This window comes from Sabethes cyaneus, chromosome 2, assembly GCF_943734655.1.
Source record: "Sabethes cyaneus chromosome 2, idSabCyanKW18_F2, whole genome shotgun sequence".
Lineage (NCBI taxonomy): Eukaryota > Metazoa > Arthropoda > Insecta > Diptera > Culicidae > Sabethes > Sabethes cyaneus.
The window spans coordinates 98,027,342-98,041,753 of record NC_071354.1 but is presented as its reverse complement, the minus strand read 5'-3'; the positions used below and the strand labels follow the sequence as shown (position 1 = coordinate 98,041,753).

At 41.3% G+C, this 14,412-nt stretch overlaps 1 protein-coding gene across 1 annotated transcript in view; it reads left to right on the top strand.

Moving 5' to 3' along the window:
* Window positions 1-14,412, top strand: part of LOC128735745 (MOXD1 homolog 1) — a 70,348-nt gene that overhangs the window by 35,113 nt on the left and 20,823 nt on the right. Inside the window, exon 2 of the mRNA XM_053830234.1 lies at window positions 10,512-10,664. Within this exon, the coding sequence (XP_053686209.1) occupies window positions 10,512-10,664 (153 nt within the window). The remainder of the gene's footprint in view (window positions 1-10,511; window positions 10,665-14,412) is intronic.

The window sequence follows — 14,412 nt, the reverse complement described above, 5'->3', positions numbered from 1 at the left end:
GTCGTAATTGGGCTATCAATAATTATGAAACATGCATGCATATATGTACACGACAGACGCAACAAACATATCGAACAAGTTACACCACCCCATGCAGGAGAACACATGCGGTAAGTCGAAGCATTTCAGTAACCACGGAACCGAATTAATATTTCTTGTTCAAGCATGAACCAACGTCGCAAGTATCTTGCCCGGTGCGGTGATGAGAATCTCTCAAACTAATTATTATTACACCGCTGTTTCAGTGATGAATTATGATTTTAATTGTGCGGGTATCCAAATAAATAGTGGCAGTAGCGCAGACGTCAGCATACTGGCTGAGCGATAAGCCCTTGGCTAACGCAAACTTGGTCATTCCCGCGACGGAGTATGATTAAATGTAATTGCAAATTGTTACATCTTAAGCTTCTTCTTTGCGCTGAGGATGCAACTCTGCAGGCATTTAGAGGAGATTAATCTTCTTGTACCGGTATATTATATATAAAATAAGATAATGTGTAATTTCCTTTTATTTTGAACACGGTGTTGAGTACAACCAAAGATACTGAAAAAACATTATGTGAAACGATGAATAAAAATTACTTAATCCATGGCGTATAGGATACTTGCACTTCTGCACTTGATTCTTCCGTCACCTACTCACATTTTATTTATATATATATTTTTTTTACGAGCAGAGAAATCTGCTGAGCACCTTAGAACATACGGTACTATCAGACACCTGAGAATACAACTCAGGGAGTGAGGTTAGGTATCCAGACCCCCCTAACGGGGCGTGAGGATCCAGACCCACTAAAACCCTACTCGAGTCTCCAGCATCAATCCCCCCTGGCACCACCTTATCGGTATTACTTCAGGGAGGGGCTATTGTGCTTAACGCACCCTCTTAGGTAACTACTGTACTATGGTAGTTAGGTTGTTTATTCGCCGTTGATCGGCTCTCCAGCGGTTCAAGTACAATATGGGTAGCAACCGCATTGACCGCTCCCCAGACATCCGAGCTGGAACACTTTCTTTGGACTAAGTTATCCGGATCCTGTCGTATCCTGTCCGCTCAATGCCATCATGTTGCTTCTCGCGCCCGCGAAACGAGGGCATATGAAGAAAGCATGTTCTGCAGTTTCCTCAACATCCACGCATTCGGGACATGCGGGGAACTGCGCATGCCCAAACTTGTACAGATACTGTCTAAAACAACCATGCCCTGACAGAATCTGTGTCAGGTGGAAGTTGACTTCGCCGTGGCGCCTGTTGACCCATCCGGATAGTTCCGGGAGAAGTCGATGTGTCCACCGACCTTTTATGGAATTAGACCAGGCCGATCTTGTGGTACTCCGTATGCCTCTAGTTCCACATTGGTTGAAGCACTCTACGTCCTCACTGGTGATGATGCCAATAGGCATCATACCCGCTAAGACACAGATTGCGTCATGTGAAACTGTGCGATACGCACTCGCCACTGTCAAGCACATGAGACGATAGGTGCTTTCCAGCATGGCTAGATAGCATTTGGTACCTAACATCGATAACCTTATCGGCCCGCCATACCTGAGTATGGACTGGACCACGTTGGCTAATAGCCTTTACTTGCTGCCATATACCTCAGAGCTATTAGACAACATACGAGACAATGCCGAAATAGCTGTGGAAGCCTTCTTGCAGGCATAGTCGACGTGGCTACCGAACTTGAGCTTGTCGTCGACCATGACTCCCAGGAGTTTTAACGACCACTTTGACGAAATAGTGCAGTCCCCGACGCTCATATTTGCTTGCTGTACCGACTTGCGGTTGTTCACCACGATAATCTCCGTTTTATGATGCGCTAGCTCCAGTTTCCTGGATCGCATCCAATCTTCAACAATGCTTATAGAGTGGGCAGCCGTCAACTCAACCTCGCTGATAAATTCACCGTAGACTTCCTAGATGATGTCGTCCGCAAAGCTTCAACACCTCGTCATACATGACGTAGCACAAAACCGGGCCCAGTATGGAACCTTGCGGAACCTCTGCGGTGATTGGAACGCACTTCTGACCCTCCTTTGTGTTGTAGCATATCACACGACTCTGGAAATAATTTTCCAGAATCCTGTAAAGCGACACCGGAACTTGGACGTTCCGAAACGAGTTGGCTATGGAGTCCCAGCGAGCGCTATTAAACGCATTTCTCACGTCGGGCGTGACAACTGCGCAATAGCGGATACCTGTCCTCTTACGCTGGATTGCTACCTCGTCTGTCTTAGTGACAGATAATATGGCATCCACCGTAGATTTACCTTTTCAGAAGACGAATTGGTTCCTTGACAGACCGTTTGACCCTCAGTCTACTGTACGAGTCTGTTAAAGATAACCCTCTCCAGCACCTTGCCGGCAGTATCGAGCAGACAGATCGGCCTATATGACGAGGGGACACCCGGAGGTTTTCCCAACTTCGGCAATAAGACCAGGTTCTGTCGCTTCCATCTGTTCGGGAAGTGGCCAGCTTCCAGGCATCTGCTCATTACTGCCCCGAATAATTCGGTAGCCTCTAGAATAGCCACTTTAATGGCCATATTCGGGATTCCGTCTGACCCCGGCGCCTTGCTCACCCTTAAGGATTTAGCGATCTCAATGAGTTCCTCGTTCGTAACCGTCACTACCTCCCCGCCCTTAAACCGCCGTCGCCCACGTTACTTTGGATGTTCGGCTGGGAGGCCGACCATCCTACGTTATGGTTTGAGATACTGGAACGGCGGCCGTGGGACGACTCCGTGGAGCGTGCTTTCGTGCGAGAAGAATTATGCAAAGAGCTCGTGCAGACGTGGGCAGGACTGAATGTCGAGTAGCAATTTCATCTGTCCACCAGTAAGCCGGTAACCTCCCTTACCTAGGTCGAGCTTGCCTGGGCATGGCAGCGTCACACACTCGCGATAGTACCTCAACCAAATGATCAGCGTTCGGATCGGGCATACCGCGATCACCGCACTCTTTTCGGATCGCTTCCACAAATACTTCGGGATCGAAGTATGATGTCTTCCATCCACGAGTGGTTGGAGTGTCGGCTCTACTCGCTGTCTGCCACCTCATTATCTGACCGACACCAGAGCGGGGCGCCAGATAGTCACTGTAAGTGTAGCCATTGTCTACCCTCCAGTCTCTCATCAGACCAGCACTGCCGAATGTCACGTCGATGATAGACTCCGCACCGTTCCTACTGAAGGTACTTGTGGTGCCGACCTTGGCCAGATCTACGTTGAGCTTTGCCAGAGCTTCCAGCAAAATCCGACCCCTATGGTTCGTGCGACGACTTCCCCACTCTACCACCCAAGCGATAAAGTCGCCCGCCACAACCAACGGCCTTAGACCAGTCAGCATAACTGATACTCGGTCTACCATCCGCGTTAACTGCTCGGTAGACCAACTCGGCGAAGTATAACAGCTGCAGTAGAACATTCCACCCACTTTGGCTACCGCAAATCCCTCGTTGATACAACCTCTTGAACCGGGAACCTGCTTGGTGTCCATATAACCGCCGTCCCGGACCTATCCGAAACCCAGTTACCGTTTCCGGCAGGGATGCGGTATGGGTCCGAAATGATGGCAATGTCCGTCAACGACTCAGTAACTGCTTGGTACAACAGCTGCTGGGCCGCGTAGCAGTGATTCAAGCTTAGTTGCGTTACCTGCACTACGCCCTTATTTTAGTCGTTGGGCCTCCTGTTGTGTGCTTAGCGTCCCGTCCCCACTTGTGCAGCGCAGTACAGTCCCTCGCTATATGGCCCGTACCGTCACTTATCCTACACAGGTGGCTTCGGTCTGGTCCCTTAGAGATCCAGGAATTGCGCCCTCTTTCAAAGCACCGGAAGCAGGCCTCCGGCTGCGGGAACACGCTCAGTGGGCATATGGACCATCCTACCTTCAGCTTAGCCACTTTTAGGGCTGCATTTCCGTCTACGTGGTAGCTGAGCAGTATGTCAAGCAGCAACGTTCTGCCCATTTCACATTAGTGAACAATTCGTCATGTCTACTCTCCAAAAGATAAAGCTTTCATATTCTACTGGTCCGAACGACATTCTAGCATGAGTTCCCATGCATGAAATTATTCAACAGGTCACAGCAAGACAGCAAATTTTCCGAACTGTGGAAACCCTCATTTATGCTCCCTGTTCACAAGAAAGGTGACAAGAGAAATGTTCGGAATTACAGAGGAATTACCTCCTTATGATGATGCTCAAAAATTCAAACGTAAGAACTACATTTCAACTGCTCAACATGGATTCTATCCTAAGCGGTTTGTTGCGCCAAATTTGATCGAATTTGCATCCTTCTGCGTTCGCACAATGGACTACGGTTGACCAGTTGATACTGTCTACACTGACCTCAAGGCAGCATTTGATCAAGTGAATCACGGAGTTCTGTTGAACAAACTAGAGAAACTTGGAGTCTACAGATCCTTGATTGCCTGGTTCAATAATCTTGGACTCCTTTTGTTTTCGCAATCTAATAACAAGCTTTCTATCATAATGCCTTTTTTTCGTCGACGACGTCAAAATATATAACATTATCAATACCACCAATGATTTCGACTGCTGTTACTATTAAGTGTAGATCGTATGCAGAATTGGTGCTGCCAGCGTTTTTTGACACTTTAGCATCAACAAATGCAATATGATAACCTTTCTTCGCAGACAAAAAGCGATCATGTTTGCTTATTCAATTTCTGTACACAAGCTCGAGCGAGATTACCAGATTAGAGATTTAAGAGTTATACTGAACATGTTTTTATAAGAAGACAATCGTGATTGCGTGTGTTCGGTTCTTTCATGGCATAAAATTGTCAGTTGAAGATTTATACAATAAAAAGCTAAATAAATGAACAAGCTAACAAAGTTTTAACGAATGGTTCTAATGCCTACCACAAGAGGCGTGCGGGTGACGCACGAGGGGCGTCCAGTTTTACTTTTAGTCAGACTTTAGTGGCGCCACGTTCTCCACAATTGTTTGGAAGGTAGGCAGCTTCCTAGATGCTACTTGTTAAGTAGATGTCTTGGTCTGCCCTGACTTCAATCTTAGGGCACTTGTAGGTTTTTGCGACCATCTAAGTGACAGGTGCACCTGGTCATGTCGACCAATGTATTTTGAGACTATACTGCCCATGGATGCAAAGTTGACGTAAAAACCAAAATGACCAAAATATACTTTTTCGGTCCTACGCACTCTTAACTATGTTGTTCACATGCCCAATACTCGAACAACATATGTTTGTTCGAAAATATTCGAGAAATTTAGGAAAATTGATCTACTCTGCTATTAGTTTCACGTAATGCTAATGGTTGACGTAATTCCCCGCATAATCAATCAGCATAGTAACCTCTTTTTTTGGTAGCTTTACGCCAAGTTATGTGAATAATTGTTCAAAAAAACAGTCTGTTTATTCGCATAAACTGGCGTTCGCATTTGTAAAACACAATAAATGACGAATGAATCATAAAACCGTATCAGTCCTGTTTTGATTAATAAACTCTACTAAATCGACAGATTATTCGATTGAAAAAGTTTATAGCAAAGATTATATGGCTTTAAACGTTTTTCACGATAAAAATGCGTTTTCTCAACAATCATGGTGCTGGTCGTTACGTCGACTATGCATCCATGGGCAGTATATCAGTATTACGTATTCATAGTATATCGAACAGAATAGGCAAAAAACTAGCCATTTTTTCAATGTTTTCTTTTATCATCATATCTTTAGCTATTCATATGTTCGAAACTTTCTAATGCAGTAGAACAATAAAAAATACACATGTAGTACATTTTACTTAGAAGTTACTTATTTAAAAGTAAACGAATTTCCCATAAAAAAAAGTGAAAGCAGTGACACCGTTCAAACAAGGCCAATCAAATTATTAGAAATCAGAGACGCTCCCTCAGATTTAAATTCCCGCTCATTCAATCAAACCAAACAGACAAAGAGGAGGTTAAATCAGCTTCCGGATAAAAGAGTTTCTATTTGCAGAAATTTCAATATCAACAATTGCAAGCAAAATCAATTATAACTTCGTCCTGGTCGTTGGTTCAGGATTCCGCACCTTTGAATGAAAGCACAGTGACAGGAGAATTTTCTACCATTTCATCAACTTTTCTTTCCGTTGCATCGCATCAAATTAAGTTTACTGCGAGCGTCTACGAACCCGCGTCGCACCGTAACGTGCCATACAATGTCTGGTATGGTTTATCTCTGTGTGCGCATTAAACCGTAATATTGGAGAAAGACAAATCCCACGGTCTACCGGGGAAAGGTTTGAAAACCCAAGTGAAAATAGCACTCTTTTTGCTACCACGTACAGTTGAGCTGGCATATCCTCTGCACTTGAACTGCGACTGATTGCAGCACCACAGACAACCGGACTGAGCATGGGTTGAGTAATTTAGTCATTGCTTATTTAGCCTATTTTTGAACAAAATCAAAATTTACTTCTCAAAACAAAATTATTTCTTACAAACTTAAAAATTATATACCATTTTGTCTGTCTATCAGTGATCATCACTCGGACACAGACACCACGTAAGTCCAAAATGAAGTTACCCGCTGATACTGTTAAGCAATTCTTCCATCCAGGTGATCAAGAATGACCCATTGTATTTCCAAAGACAATTGGACGAAATTTTTCACAAGACTGCAATTTCAAAAATAGAAACTCGCTGGTCTGTTAATCACTACAGCACAGAAAAATTAGAATGGAAAGTTAACCAATTCTAATCCTGCAGTGGAACTTTTTTAAATCAATTAAGAAGCCATTTAATTATCTTGAAAGAATATCGGTTACATTGCACATAAAGGTTGCTGTCAGCTATCGGCTTGGCTGATCTGACTTCATCAACATTCCCTTTGAAGCACGAGGAACAAATCTTTAAAATGACTAAACGGAAATTTTAGTTTTCGAACTAACTTATTATTGCAAAGTTATCTCTTCAGTATCAATGTTAGCAATTGTTCGTTAACCATTTTCATACATGAGAAGCTTCATGAATTAACTTATATATTAAATAACTTTTTACTATCAAATAAAAGTTCAGTCAGGTACATCTCAAACTACATTTTTCATTTTGTCATTTCTGCGAATCATATCAAAATTGATCAACTTCTTTTATATGTCAATAGAGCATTGGCTACAAAGGCCACTGCAACACATTATACTGGATATTCGATTGAGCCATCAATGCACTGTGGTCCAGAAAGCCAAATTAGGTGGAAAAAATTGTTTACTCAGTAGTCGTTGATTTTAGACTATTTACGTCTTAGCAACATAATCTTGATTTAGGATGGCGCTTTTTTTGGCATGAGCTATTTTAGGGTGACCCTTAAATTAACCAAGATCCAGAAATTATCTTCAAAACGAAACAAGATAGAGCGATATTCACTGCAGCAATTTCATAGCTTGAAATATTTTGAGTAATATTGTAGAAGACGAAATCCTTCTATCTCGAACCGTTTCCATATTAGGGCGATTTTTCTGAGTCAAGTTAGGGTGACCCTGCTATTTTGCGATTTTTCTCCATAACTTTTTTAATTTGCATTTCTCGCAAAACACTTCTTCAGATGACTTTTAAAGCTCAATAAGACGCAACTTTTGGTGAAAAAAGAAATTGGCTATCTATTTTACTTCTACACTTATATTAAATTTTATGATAAAAATAGGCCGTTTTCAAATGTTAGTATCTCAGAAAGGTGCAAGCAGAATTAAAATCGGTTGATTGCGTTTGAAAGATCATGATTTTTTGTGCATAATATCAAAAAATTGGAGAGTGGATTTTTTTCTATCTCAAATAAATCAACTTTGAATATGTGTGGTTTTAACATATTTAAGTATATAAAAGTAAACGAGTTGCGCCATAACTCCGGAAGGCCTTGACTGTTCTTGATTAAACTTAGCGTACATGTTTCTTGACATAAGTAAATCAGTACAGGGGGTTGACAAAAGCGGGGTGGTCGCTGAAAATGGGAGCGGGAGGTATAAATAAGTAAAAGTGGCTGCGATCATCTTGCATTAAGGGGCGAACCAGCCACAGGCTGAAAACCTCTCAAATATAGAATAATAATAATAATAATAATAATATCTTGCATTTGGTCTGTTAATAGTTGTACAAGTGACTGGGAGCTAAGATGAAGAGCGTGTGAAAAGATGGGAGGGTCAAAGCTACGGAAGTAGAACAATATAAGGAAGACTTTATGTCTCTTTCATTATCTTCGGAGAGACGTACACGTTGCTGTAGACAAAAGGGCCGCTGACCGAGAAGAGCTAATCAAGGGAAGGGGTAGATATGTCTAAATGAGGAAAAAAGCTTTGTTTTTTGTATTATGAGGATTTGCAAACTGAAACGTAGTGTTGTGAAGACCGCATTCGCGTGGTCCAATTTCTCTCACTATTTTCTTCTAACGAACACATATGCATGAGCGTTTCTTTCGGATTTCTTTGCTGATATTCTCATGCACTGCGACAAGTTTTTGCCATAGTGTATTTAGTTATCACCTCCCAGTTGGCCTCGAGGTATGATGCTGGTCTAATAAGCCAGCCGTCATATGTTCGAATCCCGACTGGGAGAGGCTGTTAGAGTCAACAGGATCGTAGCAACTGGCCCTGCAATCGTCCTGCAGTCTAACAGCTGGCTGTAAAGTCTGTCGTATAAAAAAACAGAAGGTCAAGTTTCGATAACGGAATGTAGCACCTAGGCTTTGCAATGCTTTGCTATTTAGTTATCAGCTACGGTCGTTGCTTACGCTCGTCATTGCAACCCAGTAGTTGATACCTATCATCGCTCGCATTGGCCCGCAAACTTACCCGCCTGTGTAAGCGAGGGTGTAAAATGAAGAAGAAAAGTAAAATCCGTATCCATACATCCTAGTGTGCCGCTCGTGCTCACGACCTATGTGCAGCTCGTGAGCTTTGGATTCGCGGGCGGGATGTGTAGAAAGTTAATATGAGGCTGTACACTCGCGAGTGTGCAGGTAGCAGAATGTATATCGGAGACGAATGAATCTAATGATTTAAAGTCTCCGTTAACAAATAAAAAACGAACGAACGCAGAATGTATGCACACAGTGCCAGCAGTTGTTTGGCGTAGGCTTGCGTCAGTGGAGTACGCTTTGGATGCTATGCTTTTCACACACGCTCGCCTGTGATTTTTAACCTTATCGAAAACAAGTGTACAAGTGGCTGAAAGACAAAAGAATGGTGGCTTCTGATGAAAGGGGAGGTGGGAATCACGGAAATCCCCGTCGCGGGTAGAAAACTATTTAAACTTCTCATTCGGTAGTTCCACTCCATGATACTATGAAACACATATGATTTCATTACTTTGTCTACCATTCCCTCTGTTTATTGGAAAGTCTACCGTTTTTAATGTCTAACCTCATTATAAAGTTCAAGTCAACAAACATGAGGTTAAGTTTATACATTCTCTTTTCGATTTGGACCACTCACATAACTTATAACGGTTTAAATGCAATATAATTACAGCCACTTTTACTTATTTGTACCTCCCGCTCCCATTTTCAGCGACCACCCCGCTTTTGTCAACCCCCTATACTGATTTACTTATGTCAAGAAACATGTACGCTAAGTTTAATCAAGAACAGTCAAGGCCTTCCGGAGTTATGGCGCAACTCGTTTACTTTTATATACTTAAATATGTTAAAACCACACATATTCAAAGTTGATTTATTTGAGATAGAAAAAAATCCACTCTCCAATTTTTTGATATTATGCACAAAAAATCATGATCTTTCAAACGCAATCAACCGATTTTAATTCTGCTTGCACCTTTCTGAGATACTAACATTTGAAAACGGCCTATTTTTATCATAAAATTTAATATAAGTGTAGAAGTAAAATAGATAGCTAATTTCTTTTTTCACCAAAAGTTGCGTCTTATTGAGCTTCAAAAGTCATCTGAAGAAGTGTTTTGCGAGAAATGCAAATTAAAAAAGTTATGGAGAAAAATCGCAAAATAGCAGGGTCACCCTAACTTGACTCAGGAAAATCGCCCTAATATGGAAACGGTTTGAGATAGAAGGATTTCGTCTTCTACAATATTACTCAAAATATTTCAAGCTATGAAATTGCTGCAGTAAATATCGCTCTATCTTGTTTCGTTTTGAAGATAATTTCTGGATCTTGGTTAATTTAAGGGTCACCCTAAAATAGCTCATGCCAAAAAAAGCGCCATCCTAAATCAAGATTATGTTGCTAAGACGTAAATAGTCTAAAATCAACGACTACTGAGTAAACAATTTTTTCCACCTAATTTGGCTTTCTGGACCATAGTGCAATGCTAGCTTTTACTGTAACAAAAATATATTAATTTCGTGTCTCACAATACCCGGACGTCGTCGCCAAGTTGGTTATGTATGAAATGTTTTCTCCCTTGAGAGTAAAATAACGCCTCAACGAAATCTTATCTAAAGATTTTCTAAAGGTCATTCTGGTAAAATAAATGTATTACAGCTCTAACGCTATTACTCTCTGTCGTTTCAGGACTGTCACGGTGGTAAAGATGCGCATCGAGCACCGATTCAGGATGACACGCAAAATTACCACGTGGAAAGCGGATTCCAAAATCAAACCCACACCATCGTTACGTTCCACCGGGCACTGGAAACGTGCGATCCGCATGACGTGATAATCGGGGTAAGTGCAAAACTGTTGCAGTGCATAGACGGTCATTAGCCACTGTTTGGAATGTAATACCATTTTGCAAGTATTGCAATCGAAGGAGAAAAACTACTACGTCAGCGTAACTTTACTGCACAGGATCGGAAATATTATCTGTGTTAATAAATTCAAATAACCGACCGGTTAACCAGCAGTAAAACACATATATTCACTGAATTGTGATTGAAAAGAATATTTCTTTAATTTAATTTGTTCTAAACTTTTACAGCCATACAGCGATTTAATGAACAAAATTATAATAAAATGTCAATTTAAGTATTCTAAAAATCTTGTCAACTTCCTATTAAGTCGACAACACTTCTATAATTACTCTTGTCAAAAAACTGAGCAACAACTTTAATTCGCTCGTGTGTTCTACACACTGAAACAGCTGAATCGTCTCTTTTACTTATGGAGAAAATCAAAAGTAATTAAACTTCATTGAAATTTCTAACTTGGCTCACCTACACGGAAAGCACATTTCCAAGAAACGCTTCCAAAAATAATTTAATAATCTACAGTGTTGCTTTCCTTTTAAGCATTACCAAAAATACGACGTGCTACGCAAGCTGTTTTACGCGCAATCATTCATCACATTCGCACCAAGGGCTTTTCCGTGAAATGCGAGGATGGGTTTCACTGGGATTCTTTACATATTATGTAACGCACAATTTGAATATTTTCTACACACTCATAACACAATTGTGCATTGAACTTACAGAAAATTATTATCCGACGTCGACATCAACCCAAACCTCCGTCTCCCTGTAAGCATTGTGAAATTTCTGAATGGTTGTCATACAAATTCTTCATTACATCAACATCAACAGTCTATTTACGAGGCAATTTAAACGTCAAAATACACGTAGATTACAAGAAGTAGCTATTTAAAGCTTGAAAAGGTAATCTATTGTGTAAATTTAACTTTTGACATAGCTGTACGCAGGTAAATAATTTGTTTAACCCAGAAGTCCAGTTTTTTAATTTAATCGGCCACACAATGGTCAAATTTTGAAAAAAAATGCAATTGGGTAAAAAATGTGTAATTTTTCAAGGGTGGTGTCTTCGGAGAAGTTTATTAATAAAATACAGTGCATCTTTCTGCACTATTAGGGTGACAGTGAATTCACCTATTAGGATGATACGAACTTTTTTCTAAATTTCGAAAAAACCCTTTCACCGCCCAACACAAGTTTGATTTTTCGGAGGAAGTAAGGATGCAGAAACTTTCAGGATTGCAGAAACGGAAGCATCCAAAGAAGGTCAAATCTGAGGAAGACATGAAGAAAAAGTTGGTTTCCGTACAGAAGAATCTGCAGCGAGATGTTGCACAAAACTTTTTGAGGTGCGAGCATACGGTTATGGTGTATTGCAATTGAATGAAATAAATATACCAAAAGCTCACTAATGGGTTATATTTTATCGTCTGAAAGTTTGAAAAGGATAGGTCAATTAGGTAATTTTCTACAGCGTTCGTTTCGTGATGCAATTTGATGTGGGACACCCTTTGGACTCCACAAAGTGCACATTGTACAAAACGCTAATTAGACCGGTTGTTTTTTTTTAAATTTCAAAAAAAAATTTACTAAATAATACTAAATAAATACTAAAATAAGCAACTTTGCTGAACATATTAACTATCTATCTCTTACGTGTTGCGAAATATAATGATCAATTATGCGAAAATCAATTATGCTCAATAACTTTGCACACGATTTTTTTATTGCTTTGGAATGTCCTAGAAAGTTATCCAGTACAGTAGCCGAAAGCTGCCGGAAGTCCGCCTTAACGTTAATCTCGTCATTCATGATGAGAGAGTTGAGAATTTTCCAGGTGCTTGCGCAAAATAAATACACGGCGTTGCTTTTCGGGTGACGCTATTTTTTTCAATTTTCGAAAAACTGACCGCGATAAAAATACAATGTAAACAATACGCTCTAAACTACTTCTACCATAATTTTCAAGAGAAAATACCCAATGGGCAATTTCCTACAGCGTTTCTCCTTTGATGTGGAACTCCCTTTAGTAGGCACGACTTCTGCTGATAATACGCCTTTTAATCTCACGGCTGGTATTATTGTCCTCTGTTGCCAATGAGCCAATCGTCTTATAAAATTTTCAAGCGCAACGTTGACGAGCAGGCAAGAAAGACTCTCCTTGTCGAAGTTTCCTGCGAGATTCGAATAGAACCGACAATCCATCCGAATTCCTCATACAATCGTAGCCATGATACAGTCTAGTAGGCTTACCCGGGAAGCCATTCTCGTCCAGAGTTTTCCACATGCGGCTTTGAAACAAATAATTAGGTGATATTCATTGTAGACAGACCCTCAATGAAACCGGCCTGATAATTTCCCACGAATCTATTGATTATTGGCGACAGTCGATGGAAGATGACTTGGGAAAGCACTTTGTAGGCAGCAATCAGTGATCGCTCGGTAGTTCTCACAATCCAGCATATCTTTCTAGTAAATAGGGCAAATAACCCCATCTTTCCACTTCTCTGTTAGTCGTTTCATAACCCAAATCTTGACAATAAATTAATGCAAACAGCTGGCCAACTTGTTCAGGTCCATTTTGATAAGTTGCGCTCCAATGTCATCCTTTCCGTTACTTGCTGCGCCAATGAAGTCACTTCCTCCACTATCACGCTCTTCCGCCTTTCGATCACCGCACGGTCGTCTGTCAAGATACTTCCATCTTTATCTCTGCACATTTCAGCCCGCGGTGTAAAGCCCTTGCGATATTCGTTGAGTCTTTAAGAGCACGTCCTTGTGTCGTAAAAGCACTACAGTTGCTCAAGTTCCACGCACTACTTCTTCTCCTGGAGGCGCTTCTTCTCCTGGAAGAGTCGAGTTTGCTGTTTCCGCTTTTGTTTTTGTCGCTCTACATCCGCGTTTTTTCTTTCCGCGCGGCGTTCTTTTCATCCAATATCTACTGGCACTCCTCGTCAAACCATTCATTACGTCGATTCGGTGCCACACGGCCCCTGCTACGCTGTTAATGGCTGTTTTCACGGCACTGCAATAGTCCTCAAGAAGGGCTCCATCCAACTCACTGGGTTCGGGCACGGCTTCCAGAGATAAGGCGTAACTTTAGGCGACATCCGGTTGCTTCAGTCGAGTTAAATTACACCGTGGCACGTGCTAGTACCATTTGTTGTTCACAACAGATAGTTGGTTGGAAAGTGCCGACAATCTATCGTCTATCGATAGATATCAATCTATCGACAATCGACGTGGTCGATTTGTAATTTCGTCTAGTCGGATAATTTCCAGGTGAACCGATGATGAAGGTTATGCTAGAAAAAGGTACTACATATTGTAATGTACTTGAAGGTGGCAAAGTCGAAGTCTTAGGCCGTTTTCGTTATGCTTCTAATCACTGGTTTAAATTCCACCTTCTGACCAACCAGAGCATTATAGTCCCCGATTATGATTTTGACATTACGTCTTGGGCATCGATCGTATTCACGCTCCAACTGCGCATAAAATTCGTCTTTGTCATCATCGATACTTCCAAGTTAAGCGATGTGCTCATTAATTGTGCTAATATTAAAGAATCGATCACAAATTCTTACTCTGCACATTCAGGGGTTAATCGACCACCACCCGATCACCCGCTTGTGCATCTTGCATATCACTATAAAAGCAGTGTCCAGCTCGTACGTACTGCCGCAGTTATGGTAGATGGCATGATTATCCCTATACGTACGTAAAGGGTA